The sequence below is a fragment of the Peromyscus californicus genome, unplaced genomic scaffold (assembly GCF_007827085.1).
Source record: "Peromyscus californicus insignis strain IS unplaced genomic scaffold, ASM782708v3 Scaffold_3__1_contigs__length_106647218, whole genome shotgun sequence".
In the NCBI taxonomy this organism is placed as follows: Eukaryota; Metazoa; Chordata; class Mammalia; order Rodentia; family Cricetidae; genus Peromyscus; species Peromyscus californicus.
In genome coordinates this window covers 42614061-42636917 of record NW_026294551.1, presented here as the reverse complement: position 1 = coordinate 42636917, position 22857 = coordinate 42614061, and the positions used below count along the sequence as shown (strand labels likewise).

Sequence of the window (22857 nt, the reverse complement as noted above, 5' to 3'; positions counted from 1 at the left end):
GCCCAATGGAATGCTGGAGACTGGGAATCATGGAGGGTGTTCTGAGGAGGGAGCATTTGTATCTAGCTGTCTCCAAACAGATGTTAAGACCTGCAGAACACTTTAACACATGTTAGAGCGTGTTCAGTTTTTCCAAGGAGCCCGGAAGTGCAGACGCATGCTTGTTGTGTACTTTTCCTGGAGAGACATGGAGAGTCTCTTCACCCTGTGTAGGACAACAACGATAGACCAAAGAGATTGTACCCAAGTCTAGCTTGACAAACCAGTGAGTTTATTATTAAGGCTGCTTACAGGAGCCTAGGGAGTCAAAAGAAACAGCATTGCCAAAGAGCAAACCCAGCAGCAATGCCGGTTCACGGAAAAGCAAAGAAGGGTCTTCTCTCCTCAACCTTGTGAATCTTCTACTTCCTGATCTCCTTGAGTTTTATGAACCACCCTCCTCCCCCCACAGCGGAATGTTTGAGGAAATAGCTACACTGTCCTTATCTTTTTTTTTTAAAACTAATTATTTCATGTGTATTCGTGTCTTGCCTACATATATGTCTGTGTAAAGGTTGTTGGATCCCCTGAAACTAGAGTTGCAGTTATGAGCTGCCCTGTGGGTGCTGGGAATCGAATCCCGGTCCACCAGCAGACCAGCCAGGGCTCTTAACCCCTAAGCCATCTCTCCAGTCCCTATGCTGCCCTTGTAGGCCTCTTTTTCAGATGTGGAAACTGAGGCCTAGAAAGACCGAATAAACCATGGTCTCCCAGTTAGCAAGTAGCCAGTCAGGATTACATCTGGTGCACTCCTGTCCCTTCCCTCGGGTAGTGGAAATGGACTGCAGGCCTTGAGTAGCGGTATATTGTCCAGGGGCGTGGTCAAGGACCTGGAGGCGGGGCATGCTGTCCCAGGGGCGGGGCCGGCGGCCGCACGGTCTTGAAGGCTTGGCTAGCTGAGTCCTTCTCCAGCCGCCCGGCAAAGGCAGGACCATGGGCGTCCAGGAGCGGGAAGTGCGGAGGCGGCGGGGCTGAGCCCCGCTGGGACCTCCGGTCCGGCCATGGGCGACCGCGAGCGCAACAAGAAGCGGCTGCTGGAGCTGCTGCAAGCTGCGGGCACCGGCAACACGCACTGCGCCGACTGCGGGGCTGCGGGTAAGGGTGCGGCGTGCGGGGCAGGTGCAGCCAGGCACGGCCCTGGCCCCTGGCCCGCCGGCCCCTTCTCTAGGAGCCCACCCACGCGCGAGCCAGATTCTCTCCGCGCCTGGGACTCCAGTCCTTCTCGGTGGAGCGTCTCCGGCGGCCCCGACGGTCCTGACGGTCCTCCGTCTCCCTGCTCCCGAAGCTAGGGACCTCAGTCCTCGCTCCGCACCAGACGCGGTCCATGCCCTGGGTCTCTCTCACTTTTCCACCGGGCATCCTACAACCCAGGACCCGGACCCGGACATCATCTCCGACCCTGGGCCCTTCCCGCACCCTCGGACATCCCACCTCCGATGCCTCCTGGGCCCCCGCGACCCTCACTGCGGCGCGTTCACTCTGAGGATGCTGATGCGGCTCCCTGCCCTCAGCCTCCGAGTGGGTCCTTCACTCGTCCCCTCTTCTCGGTTCCTCCTTCCGAGGTCTCCTAGGTGTCGCTGCGCCGAAGGGTGGGCTCAGCACGGTTTATGGCGTTACCTCAGTTGTCCAAGGTTGGAGACCAAAAGAGAAAGGATTACCCGCGTGGGGAGAGCTGGCCTCCAACCCCGCCTGTCTCTACACCCCAGCCCAGTCCTGGTCCTCAGCGAAGATCCTGCCCTTCCACCCCGCAGATCCTGATTGGGCCTCTTACAAGCTGGGGATTTTCATCTGTCTCCACTGCTCTGGCGTCCACCGCAACTTCCCAGATGTCAGCAAAGTTAAATCCGTGAGACTGGACTTCTGGGACGACAGTATGGTGGAGGTAGAATCGCGTGCATATGCAGATTCTTGGAATTGGGCGTGGGGAGAGGAGGCGGGACGCAGGTGTACCTCCTATTCCACGGAGGAGGAAATGGAGCCCAGAGAGGTGCAATGACTAATGAGAGGAAGCATAGACTAACTAGTAGGTGGTGGCTTAGACAAAGGCCCTGAGTTCAAATCCTAGCTAATCCTACAAGGGGCGATACTCTAAGTAGTGCCTTTAATTGTGCGTGTGCGTGTATTTAAAGATATATGTGTACCTGAGTCTATGTATATGAACCACATGTATGCAGGAGCCCTCAGAGGTCAGAAGAAGGTATCAGATCCCCTGGAATTGGAGTTAAGCAGTTGTGAGCTGACATATTGGCGCTCGGAATTGAATCCAGGTCTTCTGCAAGATCAATAAGTGTTCTTAACTACTGAGCCATCTCTCTAACCCTTGGGCTAGTTCCTTAATCTTAGCTACGGATTCCACCTCCACACCCATGTTATGGACATGAATCACCCACTCATGTAGTTGCTGTAAGAATAAAACCCAGCCAGGTGGTGGTGACATGTGCCTTTGATCCCAGCACTCCAGAGGCAGAGGCAGAGGCAGGCAGATCTCTGAGAGTTCTAGGCTAGCCTGATCTGCAGAGCAGAGTCCTGTAGGACAGCCAAGGCTACACAGAGAAACCCTGTGTGGAAAAAAGAGGAGAAAAATAATAATAATAAAACACAGGTTCAGCACAGACACAAAGTGAATTAACAGTCGCTGTCAACATTCAGGGGAGCCAGGAACTGAGGAAGAGAAACGTCCTGATTCATAGCCCAAGGTCCTTCACACCTCCCGAGCCCACTCTGCATGCTTGCTCAGTTGGTATAGAGGAGCCCTCAGCCAGAAAAACCCGAGGAGAGCAGACAGGTTTACATCTCACTGGTGAACTGGGAACTTCAAGGACCACTGGGGAAGCAGGTAACATCATTGAGCATCCCCATTCCATGGCAGGATCTGGACCGGACTTTACTATTCAGCCCACCCAGGTGTAACTGTATTGTCCTTGGTGGGGAAAAGCACACTGACAAGACAGATTGGCTATCTAGTCAAGGCTCACATTCTGTGTGGGGGAAACACAGGGATGCTGCCAGCCAGCTCACACACCCACAGGTTTTTGCCTTCTAAATCCCTTGTTATGTCTTCATTGGGACAGGTGAGCTCCCCAGAGTCACTCATGCTCTCCTGGGGTCCACAGGCAATACATGTCTACGCCACAGCTCAAGAGCCCCCAGGGAGGAAAATAGTGTTCACTGTGTCCACAGATAGGAATTACAAACCTGTTGTTCCTGCTCTTACCCCAGCATGTCACTGCCCACTGGCACATCAGTGTATCACTGGACAGAATGTCCACTCTGAGTCTCAGGTGACATTGGGTATTCTATGAGGCTGGCAGCCACTTCCATTCTCCAGCTAGCCCAGTCTGCTGTAGACTTTAAGGGCTGTGAGGGGGCTGTCGGTGGAAGAAGTAAGAGAAAGAACCTGAGCTTTGTGGTCCAGCAGAAATGGGTTGGCATCACCACTTTGTATTAACTAGCTGTGTGCTGCCTTGAGCAAGCCACCTAACCTCTCCGAGCCCAGTGTCCTCTTTAAAAACAGAATAGGAGTGTTAAAATGGTTGAGAAGACCCAATAAACTCTTGTGTGAGAACTGTAAAAAGATGTTCCTATCTGAGGCATGGTTATCAGTCCCCGTGATAGGACAAACTAGGGTTTTCCGTGCCCAGTGAGATGTCTCCTTGAAGGTAGTTTCTCCTGGCCCTGCCTCAGAGCCAGGGAAAACCACAGGTTTTTTATTTTTTATTTTTTTGAAACAGGGTCTCTCTACATAGTCCTAACTCTCCTGGAACTCACTGTGCAGAACAGGCTGACCTTGTACTCACAGAGATCCACCTGCCTCTGCTGGGATTAAAGGTGTGTGTGCAGGACTATGCCCAGCAACCACAGTCTTCTGGTTAGACCATGGTTTCATTTCACATGTTTTTTGTTCAAGTTCTACAATTATGCCGATTTGCTCTTGTCTTACAGTTCATGACCAGCAATGGGAATCTCAACGTGAAAGCCAAATTTGAGGCCAGAGTCCCAGCTTTCTACTACGTCCCTCAGGCCAGCGACTGCCTGTAAGTGAGTGATTCCCTAGGGTCTGGGGAGAGGTCTTCCCAGCCCTTCTCTGTTCCTGGAACCTTTGTCTGAGGTGAGTTCTCCTGTGACCTGGTTGGAAGGTTCTTTCAAGGATGGATTTGGTATTGTCACAGAAGGCACGTAGGAATCCTGGTTTAAACCAGGTGTGGTGGCAGAAGTCTGTAATTCTGGTGCATAGGGGGTAAATAAAAAGGGTATGATCAGGAATTCAAGGTCAGCCTCAGCTACATTGTGAGTTGGAGGCCAGCTTAGGCTATTTGAGACTATGCTTCAAACAAAACAAAAGCCATTAATATTGGTGGAGCTTTACCCATATGCCAAGCTCTAAATGCTGTGTGTGTTATTGTCAACATTCTCAGCAACCTTGCAAGTGTGACTACTACTGTGTTTCAGAGACAGAACATGATGGATGTGAAGGAGCATAGAGCTGGGAATGAACGGATCATCTGATACCAGGGGATGGTAGCATGACATTAGGAAAACCCAGTATAGCAGGAGGGTTGTAAATGTGAGGGATGAGGAAGATGACAGAACCTAGTGACCCCAAATCTCTGAAAGGCTGATTCTCTGATCCTGGGCCTCCCTCTCAGGGACTCAGCCTCATTCAGGACTGTCAGACAGTGTCCTGTGTACTCAGGAAAAGGGATCCCTCCGAGTAGACACAGTCTCATGAAGGCATGTCTGGAAAGTTGTATTTGAACCACCGAGTCTCAGCGTAGTGCTTTTGGGCTTTGCACAAATGCGTAACTGTAATTGGTGGTTCTGTAGTTTTGCAGTTAGTGATCCAAGGGCTACTGATACCCTGTGGAGAGGCAGGGAAGCAAAGCTTTGTATGCAGAAGGCCTCGGGTTTTTCTCCCCCAACTCTACTGCTACCCAGCTATAAGAAGGTGGCCAAGCCACCAAGCCTTCTGGATGTCCCTCTGCATGTAGTCCAAGTCCCTTTCCAAAAGTGCAGACCACAAAACCTGCCTTACAACATAATGTAGATCAAAGGACATCATTTGTTAAGCAGCTCCCATGTCACCTAGCGTGGTAGTTTTAATGCATTTCTTAGTGTCAGCCTTACAGTGATACCGGGTCCCTCACCCCTCTGAGGGTGAGGGTTGGACACCACTTGAAAGAACCTGTCTCATCTTGCCCCCTTGCCACCTTCCAGCCTCTGCTCCAAGCCCCTGGGCAGCGTCTCTTCCATGGGCTTTCTTCCCTGTCCTCTCCAGCATTTATCATGACTCCTACAAATGTCTTTGCATTTTAATCCCTGTTGATTGAGGGCTGGTGACTGCTCTCCTCCAGTTCTATAACCATTGCATTCCCCACCTCTGGGACTAGAACTCAGTCTCTAGTCTCTCCCCTAGTGCTTATCCTATGGCCCAGAATTCCCACCACCATGTTGGGCCTGGTGCCATCCTCACTGTCCCATGGGGAAGGCTGTGCCTTAGGAAGGTCTTGGGGTTGTATACTGAGGGTCAAAACCATGGCCTTGTGCATATCAGGCCAGCACTCTACCTCTGAGCTACACCTCAAACCTAGAAAGAACTGTTGACTGGGGGACAGAATTCCAGCTTAAGCTGGCTCAGGCATCAAAAGGCTTTGGGAGTTTTGAAGATCAGACACCAGGAAGGTCAGGTATGAAGCCACCTTCAAGAAGGATCATGCCAAACCAGGTAGTGTAGTACACACCTGTAATCCTGGCATTAAGGAGGCTAGGGAGATCGAGGCCAGCTTAGTGTGAGTTTGAGACAAGCCTGGACTGCAGTGAGACTCTGTTTCACCACAACCACAGCCAAGGCCTGCAAGAGGGCCCAGTGGTCAAAGGCACCTGCCATTGAGCTCGAGAACCTGAGTTCCATTCCAGGGGTCCGCACAAAGGAAGGAAAGAACTGGTTCCCACAAGTTGTCTTCTGATGTCCACACCTGCACTGTGGAGTGTGCACTTACACACATACGTGTGCACGCTAAATAAATAAGTGTATTTTTCTTTTAAAAAGAGGAAAGACGAGGGAGGAGGAAGAGGAGAAGGAGGAGGACCATAATACCGGGAGCTCAGACATGACCAAGGAAAAGGAGAAGGGGAGATGGAGGGCCACACAGGGGCTCCAGCGTGACCCGGTCTTTCACACTCTCATGTCACTTGTCCCTCCGTCTTTCTCTTAGCCAGACTTCTCCTGCAGCTGACAGCAAATCCACTTTCAGGTTCATGCTGCATTACCCAGCATAGCCCAGAGAGGAGTTCCGGTCAGTCTCTTAACTTTTGGTCTCTTTGACGCCTGACAGCCCAGGGCAACCCAGAGCTCCAAGTGACCTGGTTAGGCCAGATGCACAGCTCCAGGTCACTCCCATTCCCAGGGCATTTGGTCAGCTAACCTTTGAAACGTGTACCTGGAAAAGATAAAAAGGAGCAAACAATGAAAGTAAGTTTGTTCTCAGATACACAGTTTTACTGCAGAATACTATTTGGTTAACATCAGCATTAAGAATCTACTGTGGAGAAGAGAGAGATGGCTCAGTGGTTAAGAGCACTGACTGATGTTCCAGAGGAACTGGGTTCAATTCCCTGGCTGTTCAGTGTCCGATCACACCAGGATAAAATGAAAAAAAAAAAAAAAAAAAAAAGAATCTACTGTGTGCACGACTTTAATCCCAGCACTCAGGAGGCAGAAGCAGGCAGATCTCTGTGAGTTCATGGCCAGCCTATACAGCAAGACTCTGTCAACAACAACAACAAACCCTACTGTGTGTTGAGTATGGTGCTGGATTATTTACATACAGCTGCCCAAGCCAGGCGGTGGTGGCACACGCCTTTGATCCTACCACTCGAGAGGCAGAGGCAGGCGGATCTCTGTGAGTTCGAGGCCAGCCTGGTCTACAAAGTGAGTTCAAGGACAGACTCCAAAGCTACACAGAGGAACCTTGCCTTGAAACAAACAAACAAACAAACAAACAAACAAAAAAGCCCACCTCAACAGCACTAGGGAAGGCAGGTATATTACTGGCTCATTTCCTAAGTTTAGAGATGTTCAGTAATTTGGTCTAGGGATATAGCACAGTTGGTAGAGTGCCTGCCTAGCATGCTTAAAGCCCTGGGTTTGTTCCTCACCCTGCATAAAGCTGGGTATGGTGGCACACACCTGTAATCCCAGTACTTGGGAGGTGGAAGCAGGAAGATCGTAAGTTCAAAGTCATTCTCAGTTACTTTAGATACCTGGGGTCAGCCAGGAGTGTTGGGGGGACAGGGTAAGTGTTGAGGGAGTGCATACCTTGATCATTGACTTAGAGGGCTGAGGGACAGTCCAGTGCTTCTCAACCCACTAGAAGACAAATTTTCCTGGTGTGTCGTCTGGAGAGCAGAAACTCCTGGAATCTAGGAGGTAGGAGCCAGAGGTACTGCCACACAGTCCATAAAGCGCTGGACAGCCCCCACCCCCACTACAGAGACCCATCCAGCACCGATGTTAACTATCCTAAGGCCGAGAATCTCTGGGTGTCCTGAGAAGGCAGCTGCTGGGTTGTCCCCACTCTCCACTGTAGGGTCTTGGAAAGTCACTATGGGAACGAGAGGCACTGCAGCAGACAGGACTAACCGAAATTTCTCTCTTTAGGGTCTTAAAGGAGCAATGGATTCGAGCTAAGTATGAAAGACAAGAGTTTATAGCTCATGAGAAAGCTGTCTCCCCCCCAGGTAAAGTTACTATGATGTCTGCATGTATGTATATGCACCATGTGTATGCAATGCACCCAGAGGCCAGGACAGGGAACTGGAGCCTCTGAGACTGGAGTTGTGACAGTTGTGAGCCATGTGGGTGCTGGGATTTGAACTTGGGTCCTCTGGAAGAGTAGCCAGTGCTCTCAACCACTGAGTCATCTCTGCAGCCCTAAAGTTACCATCTTAGTGTTATGAGGTCTGTGTTCTAATGAGCTCTAGAAAAAAGGAAGGTGGAGGTAGGCTTGGTGAAGAGCTAGATTTCAGCCTCTTTCCACACTCATGCAGGGCGCAAGCTCACTGGCAGCCCTTGACCCAGAGCAGTGTTCGTTCCACTGACTTGAATTCTCAAGCTGGCACTGCCCTGAGGACAAAAGTCTTCAAGGATCTTAGGGCAAAGCATGAAAGGATAAAGCTTTCAGGATTTCCAGGATGCAAATTATTCATTCCTCAAACTAGTGTCTTGAGGTCACTTTTATAACTCTAGTTTTCTTTTTCTGTGAGGCAGGGTTTCTCTGTGTAGCCCTGGCTGTCCTAGAACTCACTCTGTAGACCAGGCTGGTCTCAAACTCAGAGATCCTCCTGCCTCTGCCTCCCAAGTGCTGGGATAAAAGGCGTGCGCCGCCACTCGAACTCACAGGATAAAATTAAAGGTCACTAAATTACAAAGGTCCTAAAGGACTGAAGGTCCTAAATTACAAAACAAATAAAAAAAACCAAAAGCCCTAAACAAAAAAGAAAAAAATTAATTTTATTTTTATGTGTGTGATTGTTTGGCCTGAATGTATGTATGTGCACCACATGCAGTACTGGTGCCCTCAGAGGTCAGAAGAGAGAGTTTGATCCCCTGGGACTGGAGTTATGGATGATTGTGAGCAGTCATGTGGATGCCGGGACCTGGGTCCTCTGCAAGAGCAAGTGCTCTTAACTGCTGAGCCATCTCTCCAACATCTTTTCCTTTCTTTCTCATGACAAGGTCTTGCTATGTAGCCAAGACTGGCATCGAACTCATAACCACTTTCCTTCCCCAGCCAAAGTGCTAGGATAACAGGCCCTGCCACACCTGTCTTGCAGTGAAGCCGACCGACCTCAGGGAGAGTCAAGGCAGAAAGGTTTTGCACAGTGGTGGAGACTGAAATTATATAAGGTTGGCCCCAGATATGTAAGGAGAACCTCAATGGTGTGTGTATGTGTGTGTGTGTGTGTGTATGTGTGTGTGTGTGTGTGTGTGTGTGTGTGTGTGTGTATTAAGGGATTCTATGGGGAAAACAGACTCACTGATACAGGATAAGGTAAATCTGGTTGCAGAGTCCTTAGAAAGCTGGGAGCCGATCACATGTTACTTCACACCGCCTGATCTGGTCTTCACCATCCAAGAAACAAGACCCCCTTTCTCCTCCCTTTTAAATGATCATGTAGGCAGATAGGAAGCACCACCTCTATCAGACCAGATAGCCCAAGGTCATGGGCAGAGAGAACTCCCACTACACAGATGGGACCCTGTGTCCTGCACCTGAATTAGCCCAGTTAGATTGGCTATATTTGAATGGCGGATGGAGGCTCTTTCTACCCCCAGGAACTTGAGGCATTCTTTAGCTTATTTGCGTTGACTTGGTGATTCACTTCTTCTCGCCCTTGGTGGTTAAGGTGACCGAGAAGTGTTCCTGTGGAAGCGGGGACGCGACAATGCACAGTTCCTGAGAAGGAGGTTTGTCCTTCTGGCGAGAGAAGGCCTCCTGAAGTACTACACCAAGGAGGAGGTAAGAGGCCAGGCTGCCTGTGCTACTTCAGGATTACTCTGCTCACTAAGGCCTTTGTGGATAGCCCCATGTCTTAGGGAGAACTTCAGTCCTGGCAAACATGACATTCTCCTACTTTTCCTTGACTGCTGTCAATCCAGTCCACGAACAACCACACTCTGGTCACTTGAAATCACTTAAGTTGGTCCATCTCATTGTTATTGTTCTCTAATTTTTTTTTCTTTTTGAGACAGAGTCTCACTGTGCAGACCTTACTAGTCTAGAACTTGATATGTAGTCCAGGATAGCCCTGGACTCATTGAGAGCCACCGGGGTTTGCCTCCTGAGTCCTGGGATTAAAGGAGTGTGCCACCATGCCTGGACAAAACCAATTTTATCGAGATATATTTACAAATGTGCTTTACTCATTTAAATGAGGCTAGGCAAAGTGGCTTGTGACCCTAATCCCAGCACTCGGGAAGCAGAGACAGGTGGATGTGTGTGTTAGAGGCTAGCCTGGTCTACACAGTGAGTCCCAGGACATTCAGGGCTGTATAGAGAGACCCTGTCTCAAAAAACAAAACTGACTAACAAGATATTTAAAAAATAAAATAAAACAGAACTCTCCCTCACTGGCCCAGTGCCCTGGAGAACCACTGTGGCCACAGTGACCTCCTCTTCTATTTTCTTCCCCTTGTGATGTTAGGGATTGGACTAGGATTTGTGCAACCCAGACCAGCACCCTGTTGTTGAGCTCATTCCAAGCACAGCTAGCTCAGGTTTCTTTATGTCATAGAGGCTGTTTTCTTTCTTTTTTCTTTTCTTTTTGTTTTGAGACAGGGTTTCTCTGTGTAACACTCCTGGCTGTTCTGTAACTCACTCCATAGACCAGGCTGGCCTGTAACTCACAGAGATCCACCTGCCTCTGCCTCTCAAGTGCTGGAATCAAAGGTGTGTGCCACCACCACCATGCCTGGGGCTGTTTTCTAAGCAAAAGTGATTGTTGCTGGATGTGGGGGTGCTTGCCTTTAGTCTCTGTGCCCTGGAAACAGAAGCTGGTGGATCTCTATGAGTTCCGAGACAGCCTGATCTACATACAGAGTTCCAGGCCAGCTCCTGGTCTACAGAGTGAGTTCCAGGCCAGCTCCTGGTCTACAGAGTGAGTTCTAGGACAGGCTCCAAAGCTACACAGAGAAACTCTGTCTCGGGGGAGGGGCGAAAAAAAGGGAAGGGATACAATTCTACATCCTTATGGGTAGAGCTTATGGGGCCTACTGGGAGAGAAGGAAGTGGTGAGAACATCTTTGGAGGCCAGCTACCGCACTGAACCCTGGGGCATTCCAGAATTAGAGAACAGAAAAGAAAAAGTGCTAACAAAGGGAATGGGAAGGAGCAGCTGACCAGAGGGGTGACGGCTGAGCTCTTCAGCTTGCACTTGAGGCCTTTGGTCTGTGTATTTCCTGTTGCTTTCCTGGAGGAACAGGCTGTGCAAGAAGGGTGAGCTGCTGTGCTGCGGTCTGGGACTGAGTGAAAAGCCTTGGAGGAGAAGAGTGTTAGCCCTCCGAGTGAAATGGGGACCTGCAGTTTTGAAGTCTGACAACTCACTTTTTCAATACTTCTTTTTGAAGCGTGGCCCTAGTTAGTCTTAACAGTAAGAACCCAGAGTCAGATATGGAGGGGGAAGGCCGAAAGATCTGAGAAAGCAGAGCAGCCAGCCACCAGAGACTTTTTACCTACACAAAATCTCAGAGGGAGTTGGGGATGGAAGGGGCGGCGGGAGCTGTCTCCACAAATCCTCAGACTGAACAGGCTGCAGATCCTGTCTCCACCAGCCTTATATTCCTGTCTCCACCTCCCGTGTGCTGGGATCAAAGGCATGATTCTCCCAAGTGCTGGAATTAAAGGTGTGAGCCACCATGGCCTGGCTCTATTTCTTTTGTAGACTGGTTCAATCTTGTGTAGCCCAGAGTGGCCTCGAACTCCTGCTCTTCCTGCTTCCTCCTCCTAAGAGCTGGGATTAAAGGTGTGTGTCACCACTGCCTAGCCTCTACGGTTAACTAGTGGCTAGCTCTGACCTCTGATCTCCAGGCAGGCTTTGTTTGTCAGAGCACAAATGAGCCATCTATCACACATCTTTTCTTCCTTCTTTTCCTCCTTTTAAAAAAAATTATTTTCATTTATGTATGGATGTTTTGTCTGCATACATTTGCATACCCAAAGACAGTACTGGATCCCATGGCAGAGCTCTGTGAGTTCAAGGCCAGCCTGGTCTATGGCGTGAGTTCCAGGACAGCCAGGGCTACACATAGAAATCCAGCCTCAAAACATAAAACAAAAACAAAAACAACAACAACAACAAAAAACCCTCAGTGAGAGAGTAAGTGAAGCCCTAGATTAGTTCTTAGTACCACAACATCAAATAAGCAAACAAACAAACAAACAAACAAATAAATAATGAAAGGGAGCTGGGGGTGTCCTTATATGGTAGAGCACTTGTCTAGTAAGATCAAGGTCCAGGACTTGGACCCCAGGACCACAAAGCAAATTAAAAACTTACATAAGACAATAAGTTGTTCCTAGATACATGCCTATGAATCTATGTATATGTTTGTACAAGTATGAGAAAGGAAGTAGAATAGACATTAAACTCATGACTGCCTGCCCGTGGGAAATGCAGAAGGAGAAAGTATGGAGTAAGCTTCAGTAAAAGAGATTGTCTTTATTAGCGTGTGTGTGTGTGTGTGTGTGTGTGTGTGTGTGTGTGTGTGTGTGTGTGGTGTTAAGTATCAAACCCAGAGCCTCATGCATATATTGTATGCAGACTTTTCTGTCGCTCCAGCCACTCCCCAAATAAGCACATAGAGACAGTATTAATTATAAATGCTCGGACAATAGCTTAGGCTTGTTTTAACTAACTCTTACAACTTAAATTAACCCATTTCTATTCATCTATGTGCTGCCCTGACGTTCATTTACCTTGTGTATGTACTTCTCATCTTGCTCGCTGTGTGTCTCTTGGCGTCTCCTTACAACTCCTCAGACTCCACACTTCTTCTTCCCAGCATCTGGCTCTCCTGATCAATCTTATCCTGCCCAACTATAGGCCAGTCAACTCTTTTATTAATCAATGAGAGTAATACATATTTACAATATACAAAGATTGTTCCACAGCATTTTCTGCTTTTTGTCTAATAAAAAGGGAAACTTTTAACTTTAACATAGTGAAATTACATACAACAAAAACTGTTATCAAGTAAGAATTACAATATCCAATCCATTTGTATTTGGCAAAATTAGAGAAAATACTCTACTTAAATAATCTTATCCTTTCAAGTCTAAAGTTTTACACCTAATTTGCCTTTTACCATAACTAATGAAAAATTTAAGTCTAATTATTTAATCTTTAACTCCATCAAAGACCCCAGAAAGGTGTAATATTACATAATGACAGAGACATCTGTCTGCCTGGACAGTCACCCAGAATTTTTCTGTAATGTTGGAACATCCATCTTTGGCCTACAGGCCTAGTATATCAAACAGACATTTTTGAGAAGCAGGGAATTTTAAAGGACTGTCTTACCTTGTCTTGGCAAAGTTTGGCAGTCACTTTCTTTTGCTTCCTGCTCGTCCAGTTTGGATAGCATACAGTCAGCAATTGAGGCAAGGGCAGTTTTTTTTTGTTTTTTTTTTTTTTTACCTAAATAGCTAACTGTGGTGATATTTTATTTGTATGTTAATAAATAAAGCTTGCCTGGAGATTGGGGGAAAGGCCAGCCATTTTAAATAAACACAAAAGTTGGGCAGCACACGCCCTTAATCTGATCACTTGGCAGCAGGATCTCTGTGTGTTCAAGGCCACACTCGGGAACAGAGCCAAGTGTGGTGACACACGTGTTTAATCCCACTACCAACCATAGAGACCTGGAAGTCTGTATAGACAGACAGAAAGTGATAGAGCTGTGTAGGAAGAGGAAGTGAGGTAGCTGGGCTAAGAGAGCCAATGAGAGAGCAGAACAGCAAGGCAATAAAGGCATGAGTAGACAGGAAGTTAACTTGCATTTGGAAGCTGCAGAGTTGGTGAGGTAAGGTTGGCTGGTTGCTTTCCCTATTTCCCTGATCTAAGGCTTTCACCCATATATTTGGCTCTGGGTTTTTTATTTAATAAGACCATTTAGAAATTTGTCTACATTTGTGCACCCAGAATTTGTGCTGCAGGACTTCGCAATTCCAAAACTGTGTAGCTTTGGTGCCTGTCCTGGAACTCACTCTGTAGACCAGGTTGGCCTCAAACTCACAGAGATCCACCTGGCTCTGCCTCCCGAGTACTGGGATTAAAGGCATACACTACCACCACCACTACGTGGCTCATGCCATCCATTTTTATTGATGTCTGGTCCCCTTGTTCTGAAAATACATAAACTTTTGAAGGTTGCTGTGGATGATTGGTTGATAAATAAAACACTGATTGGCCAGTAGCCAGGCAGGAAGTATAGGCAGGACTAGCAGAGAGGAGAATTGAGAGAACAGGAAGGCGGAGAGGAGGAGATGCCAGCCTGCCGTCCAGGGAGCATCATGTAAGGCAGCAGGTAAAGCCACGAAACTACAAAAGGTAATATACCTGTCTGTATTAATACAAGTATAGACTGTGTGTTGTACACAAGTCAGCCAAAGATGATTTTTTGGTTTATGTTTCAACATGTAAAATATACATTATGTGTTTTATAGTTTTTCTAGGTTTATTTCTTTATGCCTGTAGCCAGGATTTTCAGGGGGGTCTTGCCTGATCAAATCTGGTCCATATCAACCTGGAATGAATCCATAGCTTCTCATTAACCTGTGGAAATAAAAGAATAACCTCTCTACCAAAGCAACATACCTTGGACTTCCATTTTGAAATTAAGATATTTTTAAAATAAATAGATCGGTTTAATCTAGCAGCTTTCATATTCAACTATCTCTTAGTAGCTATTGCTCCTTTATCAGTGGTCAAAAAAATGTAAAGACAACACAGTAACATACAATATTCAGACTCCCTGTATTTTCTGTCTTTACATGACTTATTGTTTTTTATTACTTTATTCCTTTTTTAAAGTACCTTGTTATTTTTAAACTATTTTTTAGTCTATGACTGTATATACCCTTTGTCTTTTCTCTCCCAAGCCTATATTTTTAAACACACTGTAACCTGTTTAGAGTTTTTTTTCCCTATCTGGATCTATCTTTACTGAACATCTGAATTGATTTTTGATCACATGATGTGAATCTTAAACTGCTATGTCAGTCACCAGCACTGCTCAGCTTAGTGAATGGTACTAGTGCATGGTAGTTGGCACCTGGGTCTGTATTGTGGCCAGCATGAGAGACACAAGACTGGGAAGCTGGGTTTGACTCCATTTTTGGGTGTTGTTTTTAAAGTTTTCTCAGGTCTTATGTGGATGTAGGTGCTCCGTGTTGGTCATTATATGTAGGCAGGCTTTTCTGTCCCGCCAGCCACTGCCCAAATAACCACACGGAGTCTTATTATAGTATTAACTATAAATGCTCTGTCAATAGCTTACTTAGGCTTGTTTTTAACTAGCTCTTATAACTTAACCCATTTCTACTCATCTATGTGCTGCCTCAGGTTCTTTTACCTCATGTATGTACTTCCCATCCTGCTCTCTTCGTGTCTCACAGCATCTCCTTGCTACTCCTCCAAATCTGCCATTCTTCTTCCCAGCATCCTCCTAGTCTGGCTCTCCTTCCCAATCATGTCCTTCCTAGCTATAGACCAGTCAACTCTTTTATTAACCAATGAGAGTAATACATATGTACAGTGTACAAAGATTGTTCCATACCAATGCATGCTTTACCATTGAGCTATACATCATGGTGATGTCATATTTCTTTTTAAGTTAGTAAGAAGGTTGGGCATGATGGTGTATACCTTTAATACCAATATTCAGGAGACAGAAGCAGATGGATCTCTGTGATTTTGAAGCCATCCACAGCTGCATAGTGAGAGCCTGACTAAAAAAAAAAAAGAGAACGAATATTGGTATAGCTGTATATTTTTAATGTGTGTTCACAAATAACCTTAAATTTATAATATGCATATTTATGAGTATTTTTTTTTCTAGAAAGGCTTTCTCTGTGTAACAGTGCTGGCTATCCTGGAACTCCATTTGTGGACCAGGCTGGCCTCGAAATCACAGAGGTTCACCTGCCTCTGTTTCCCAGGTTCTGGGATTAAAGGTGTGCACCACCACCACCTGGCTATTTATGTGTTTTTTGTTTTGCTTTAGTTTTTTGAGACAGGGTTTGTTTCTCTGTGAAACAGTCCTGGAACTCACTCTGGAGACCAGGCTGGCCTCGAACTCACAGAGATCCTTCTGCCTCTGCCTCCCGAGTGCTGGGATTAAAGGCATGTGCCACCACCGCCTGGATATTTATGTGTTTTTATAATAGGTTGCTGATATAGCTATTTTCTAGGAGTTGGTATTACTTCCTCATAGATACTATGAACACTTTTTTATATTAATATTACTGATGGGGACTGATGGGGAATCTTTTGGAGGATTGTTTTTTCTGTTTTTGTTTTTCAAAACAGGTTTTCTCTGTGTTACAGCTCTGGCCGTCCTGGAACTCACTTTGTAGAGCAGGGTGGCCTCAAACTCACAGAGATCCTCCTGCCTCTGCCTTCCGAGTGCTGGGATTAAAGGGGTGTTCTACCACCACCTGATGGGAAATCTTTGTGACAGTGACTGAGATGGGTTGGTGCTGTGCCTCTGAGCGGCATCCTAGGCCCTAGTTTCATTGTCATTGTTTTATTTTGAAGCAGCATCTGGCTCTAGAGCCCAGTCTGGCTCAGAACTCCAATCTTAGTTTCCCGAGAACTGGGAGTATAGGCATGTGCTTTTAATTATCTTTTAATTCTGGAGTATTCCATTGTGTGCCTATACTATGGTTTAATTTAACCCATTATAATTGATAACATTTAATTTGTTTCCCTTGTTGATTTGTGGTGTGTGTGTGTGTGTGTGTGTGTGTGTGTGTGTGTGTGTGTGTGTGCATGCTTGTGGTGCTGGGGATTGAACTTAGGGCCTTGGACATGCAAGGCCAGCACTCTATCACTATGCTACATTCCCCAGACCTCTTGCTGCCTTTGTAATACTCCAGCAAACGTCGTTTGACGTGTGTCTGCATTGTCATGCAGTTACTTCCTTGTGGCACATTCTTAGATGCAAACTGGAGGTCAGACAACACACTCAGGTCAGGAAGATGGCTCCGTGGATAAAAGTGCTTACCCCACAAGCCTGACGGTCTGAGTTCAAATCCTGGAGCAGATAGTGGGAGGGGAGAACTGACCCTGGAAAGCTGTCCTCTGACTTCCACATGTGTACTGTGGCACATGTGTACCCACGGTCACACGCAACGACAATAATAATCACTTCAACATTTTAATGGATATATGACCAAGTTTCCTTCCAGAGAGGTTCCATAGAACTTTCCTTGGTGACAAAGGAGTCTGTGTATGCCCTATCTGGTTCTCACAGCCATTAGTGTTAGCTGACTAGTGACATGAGGCTGAGTGTGACTAAGAATGGAATTTTAAATTGTATTTAAAAAAAATTGTGGGCCAGAGAGTGTGGCTCCTTCAGGTCTAGGGGCTTGGAATCATCATGTCTCTGGTCAGGATCCCTTTGTGGTATCATTTAGTGCTCCACCACGTGTCAGAGCCCAAGGGACAGGCACAGAGAATATGCGTCGTGTGTGTGTGTGTGTGTGTGTGTGTGTGTGTGTGTGTGTGTGTGTGCGCGCGCGTGCGCGCACGCGCGCTCGTGCTCTGAGCTCCCAAGACTGCTTCTGTCTGACTGTTTATTTCACCCCAGTGGTTGATTTACTCCAGGAAAGTTTCTGTGGCTAACACGTGTGAAGAGTCCAAAGTGAAGGCTTTCTAGACCTGCTTCCAGCTCAGAGTGACTAGGCAGGAAGAGGATGATGAGCACAGGCCACCGATAGGAGAGCTGTGCCTTTGGCTGTTAGAGCAACCCAGGGCTATGTACTGGGGGCTTGTGTGTATTAAAGGCCTTGGCAAAGGTTACAATAAGGCACCTATTGCCACCAGTATCTTGAGAACCGTCTTTCTCTCTTCTAGGGTAAAGCCCCAAAGGCTGTCATCCACATCAAGGACTTGAATGCCACCTTCCAGACAGAGAAGATAGGCCATCCCCATGGGCTGCAGATCACCTACAGGAGAGAGGGCCGCATCAGGAACCTCTTTGTGTATCATGACAGCGGGAAGGTGAGATGGCTCAGGCTGCTTCTGCGGTCTCCAGCATGGCACCCAGTCCCCTGGGCTCTGCTCACCACCTCCACGGCACATTTTGCCATGTGCTTGTTCAGCTGCCCCTTGAGACCCGCCGCTGCTTGCCTGGATCTATTCCCGCTCTGTCATGAGTCAGAGACCTGAGGAAGGCAGAACGGGGCATAGGAGATGAACCTTGCAAGTCCTGGGAATATATCTGGGCAGTGCTCCGTCATCAGTGAGAGAAAAGCTAGCAGAGGGGGCCCGAGCCAGAAACGGCAAATCTGATGGTTGTGACGGCACACACCAGGCCCCAGCCAGCACTCAGGAGGCAACGTCAAGTGGATCTCTGTGAGTGTGAGGCCAGCCTGCTCTATATAGTGAGTTCTAGGACAGCCAGGGCTAGAGAGACGACAACACACACACACACACACACACACACACACACACACACACACACACCCCAAATGAACAATGAAGACATGACAAGTCCAGGTAGGGCTGGAGATTGTGATTTGGGAGGAAAGGTGGATAAATTGGACCGGGGCCTTTCTTTCCACATGTCACACACTGGACCGATGTTACCTGAGACTTTGTGAGTCTTCAGGCTGGAAGAATAGCTCAGCACAGCCTGTGTTGCTTTTGGAGGGGACCTAGGTTCAGTTCCTAACACCCACATGGTGGTTCACAACTTCGGTTCCGGGGCAGCCAGTGCCGTCTTCTGGCCTCTGTGGGCACCAGGCGCTTATGTGGTCACAGACATATATGCAGGCAAAGCACTTACAGACATTAAGTAAAAACAAATACCTATTTTAAGAAAATTATTTTATTTTATGTATAGGGGTGTTTTATCTGCATGTATATCTGTGTAGCATGTGTGTGCCTTGTGCTCACTGAGGCTACGATAGGGTATCTGATTCCCCTGGAATGGGAGTTACATATAGTTGTGAGGTACCATGTGAGTGCTGGGAGTCAAATCTGGGTCCTCTGGAAGAGCAACTAGTGATGTGTAGACCAGGTAGAACACATCTGAGTGCTGACTAAAGATGTACACCACCACACCTGGCTCTCACAGGGCTTCATGTACCACCAGTGTGAAAGTGTTTCATAGCGGTGAGGGGCAATAGAAGCATTAGTGGCTTGCAGTTACTGTTTTACACTTTTTTAGTTTTAGTTACTCGCTCAGGATTGTAGCAACTGTTGAAGGCAATCTCTGTTTCTCTTTTACTTTTTTCTTTCTTTCTTTTTGGTTTTTCGAGACAGGGTTTCTCTGTGTAGCTCTGGATGTCCTGGAACTCACTCTGTAGACCAGGCTGGCCTCGAACTCACAGAGATCCGCCTGCCTGTGCCTCCCGAGTGCTGGGATTAAAGACGTGCGCCACCACCGCCTGCCTTGTTTTCTTTTTTCGGTGCTGTGTTTTTTTGACCCTGTGTATACTGGGTACCTTTTTTCTGGGGTGGCCCCATTTACCTAATGCCTAAGACCCAAGAACTTTTGTGTTTCATCTTTTATTTTTCTTTCTTTTTTTTTTCAGGAGGAGTCATGTTTTGCTATGTAGCCCAGCTGGTCTTGAACTTGGAGCAATCCTCCTGCTTCAGCCTTCCTCCTGCTGAGATTATAGATATAGTCCAACATACCCTGCCAAGAAAGCCCTTAAACACCAGGGTAGGAGAGCTCAGAAGTTCAGGGGACTAGGCCCCTGGCTGGCCTGGGGGTGGAAAGGAACTTGTTGCATCCTGTTGAAATTGTAGTCAAATGATTTTCTCAATCACCGTAGTGCCTCCAAGGCCTGCCTCCAAGGCCTGCACCACAGCTATCTGAGCAAGTCTTTCAGCCTCCTCATCCCAAATTCCTGGGAGAGAGCATATCTGATAAGTCCAGCCCAGCGTCTGTGTTGGTCCAGCTGCTGTAGCTAAGACAGGGTGGGGATTGCAGGGTGTGGGGGTTGAGGATCAGGCTGGCAGTTCTCAGAGGACAAAGGCTTGGGCAGGAGCCGAATGCTAACATCTAAACTAACCTATGGAATGACTGCACTGTTGTAGCTAAGAGAGAGAGAGAGGTCAGGAGAGAGGGGGAGCAGGAGGTGGTGGAAGCGTGGGCAGTGAGGGGGAGGCATGCAGGAGAGTTGCAATGCAGAACCTAGGACATGTTACAGTCCATGCACCAGGGGTTGTCGAGTATTTTTGTATTTTATATATTTGTATATATAAATATATATGTATTTTATATGTAAAATATATTTGTTCATATTTTTATGTTTTATATATTTGTATATATAAATATGTATGTATTTTATATGTAAAATACATTTGTTCATGTTTTTACATTTTTATATATCTTTGTATTCTATATTTTAAGTTATAATTCTTGGTTGATAATAGCTCTTAGGTCCCTATGCAAGGTTTAGTGACTGTCTCAGGTCAGAGGAGATCTTGGGTTTAGAATACCTGGAGACATCACAATATAAAATAACACATTCCACTATGTTCCTGGCACTGCCTTACTCTGTGTTTCATTTTGTGTGTTATTTTATGTGTATAGGCATTTTGCCTGTGTGTATTATCTCTATGCCATGAGCATGCACTGCCTGGAGGTCAGAAGAGACCATCAGATCCCCTGGAAGTAGAATTACAGATGGTTGTGAGCGGCCATGTGAGTGCTGGGAATCAAACCCAGGTCCTTTGCAAGAACAGAATGTGCTCTCAACCACAGAGCCATCTCTCCAACCCCTTGCTCTGTCTTGAAGCTACCAATTGTCTCAGCATAAGTTTTTTCTTGTATGTTTGTTTATTTGTTTGTTTGAGACAGAGTCTCACTATGTAGCTCTGGCTATCCTGGAACTCACTATATAGACCAGGCTGGCTTCAAATGCATATAGATTTACCTACCTCTGCCTGCTGAGTGCTGGGATTAAAGGTGTATACCACCATGCCCAGCCTTGGTATAAGTTTTCAATGAAAATTTCTTCAGGAAAGAAAGAGAGAGAGAATCCGGGCAGTGGTGGCTCACGCCTTTAATCCCAGCACTCCAGAGGCAGAGGCAGGCAGATCTCTGTGAGTTCGAGGCCAGCCTGGGCTACAGAGTGAGTTCCAGGAAAGGCGCAAAGCAACACAGAGAAGCCCTATGTCAAAAAAACCAAAGAAAAGAGAAAGAGAGAGATAGAGATAGATAGATAGATAGAGAGAGAGAGAGAGAGAGAGAGAGAGAGAGAGAGAGAGAGAGAGAGAGAGAGATGGAGGGGGGCAGGGAGGAAGGAAAGATGAGTGTGGTGACACATTTATAATTCTAGTCCTTGGGAGGTAGAAGTAGGAGGGATCACAACAAGGTTCAAGTGTGAGTTACATGGCAAGACCCTGCATCAAAAATAACAACCAAGTACAAAGGTGTGGCAGTGCCCACCTGCAATCCCAGGACGTGGGAGGAAGAAGCAGGAGGATCAACAGGTCAAGGCTAGCCTCTGCTACTTAGCTGTTTGAAGAGGCCAGCCTGGGCTACATGAGACTGTACTTCGAAAAACAAAAAAGCAAACAAACAAACAAAAAAAGTAAAAAAGGCTCTGGAGATACAGATCAGTTGCAACAGGCTTCCCTGGATACTGTGAAAGGGCAGAGCAGGGAGGCTGGAGAGATGGCTCAGCAGTTGAGAGCACTTGCTGTTCCTCCAGAGGACCTGGGTTCTGTTTTTTTTTTTTTTTTTTTTGGTTTTTCGAGACAGGGTTTCTCTGTGTAGCTTTGCGCCTTTCCTGGGACTCACTTGGTAGCCCAGGCTGGCCTCGAACTCACAGAGATCCGCCTGGCTCTGCCTCCCGAGTGCTGGGATTAAAGGCGTGCGCCACCACCGCCCAGCGGGTTCTGTTTTCATTACTCACATGGTGGCTCACAGCTGCTTATAGCTCCAGTTACAGGGGAGCCAAGGCTCTCCTCTGTCCTCTGCAGGCAACACACACACTTGGGGGCACATACATACATGTAGGCACTCACACATGCACATAAAATGAAAGCATGGGGGTAGGATGAAGAAAAGAGGAAGGATGTCTGACTAGAGAGCAGCTGAGAACGCCTTGGAACATCTCCAGGCGAGATGATGTTGCTGCACGATGATGAAGGATGTAGTTAGTCTCTCACTGTGACAACATAAAAGTTCATCCAGTTGTGGGCTGTGCGCATGCCAGGTCCTGAGCATCTCTGATGGAGGAGTGTCTCTATATGCAGCCCCCACCCTTACCCCAAGAAGTGTGTGTCCCACCAGCCCACAGCATCACAGGACCTGAGAGTCCTAGGGTGAAGGGATGTAGTCTCAGGTCCACTTCACACCCATGAGTCTCCTAACAGGAACCCAGGTGATTCTCACAAGCTTTAGGAAGTGTACTAAACCATTTTGTGCAGCTCACACAGGTCTCTTTCCGTGGCTGGGAGGTCTTCCTGTCCGTGACTTCCTACTAGCTCAGGGCAGTCCCCTGGGCTCTGACTGTGTGATGTGTGTATTTGCTGACCGCAGGTGCGTGTGCTGTAACCCTGCTACCTCCAGCCCCGCCACCAGGGTCCTCCCACAGGCACCCATCTCACCACTGTGTGTACTTTGAATTTTCCCCGGCAGGAGATAGTGGATTGGTTCAATGCTCTCCGTGCAGCCCGCCTGCAATACCTAAAATTGGCCTTTCCTGATCTCCCAGAGTCTGAGGTGAGCTAAATGTGGGCTTGGCTTCTGAGTCTCCCATCCCCTCCCTTTTCCTCTTCCTGTCTCCTGATAACTCTAAGATACTCAGGGGCTAGACTAGGTTTATTGCAGGTAAAGCCAGGGAGATTGGAGGGTAACAAGTCTCTGCAGGGTCCAGGATCTCAGCCTTCGAACATCTTTGTGATCTCTCCTGCTAAAATATGCAAATGTGCCCTACATACTACATGCAAAGTGTTTTTGACCCATTTTGTCTCATAACTTTCTATACAGTAATTACTTAGAACAGGCAATCGGGCTGGGTGATTATTCCTGTTAAGTGAGTAATGGAATGAGCTGTTCCCTGGCGATCACCGCTG

General features: G+C 47.3%; 1 protein-coding gene across 3 annotated transcripts in view; it reads left to right on the top strand.

Moving 5' to 3' along the window:
• The first annotated feature begins 366 nt into the window (after positions 1-366).
• Adap2 (ArfGAP with dual PH domains 2) overlaps positions 367-22857 on the top strand; it is a 32803-nt gene continuing 10312 nt past the window's right edge. Inside the window, exons 1-7 of one of the 3 annotated variants that reach the window (XM_052758097.1) lie at positions 386-1134; positions 1791-1921; positions 3982-4073; positions 7697-7776; positions 9445-9557; positions 17674-17820; positions 22421-22504. In XM_052758097.1, coding sequence (XP_052614057.1) covers positions 1041-1134; positions 1791-1921; positions 3982-4073; positions 7697-7776; positions 9445-9557; positions 17674-17820; positions 22421-22504 — 741 coding nt within the window. In that variant the 5' untranslated portion in view covers positions 386-1040. Of the gene's footprint in view, positions 1135-1790; positions 1922-3770; positions 3868-3981; positions 4074-7696; positions 7777-9444; positions 9558-17673; positions 17821-22420; positions 22505-22857 lie in introns of those variants that run through there. The other 2 variants (XM_052758099.1, XM_052758098.1) reach the window with 2 other exon arrangements.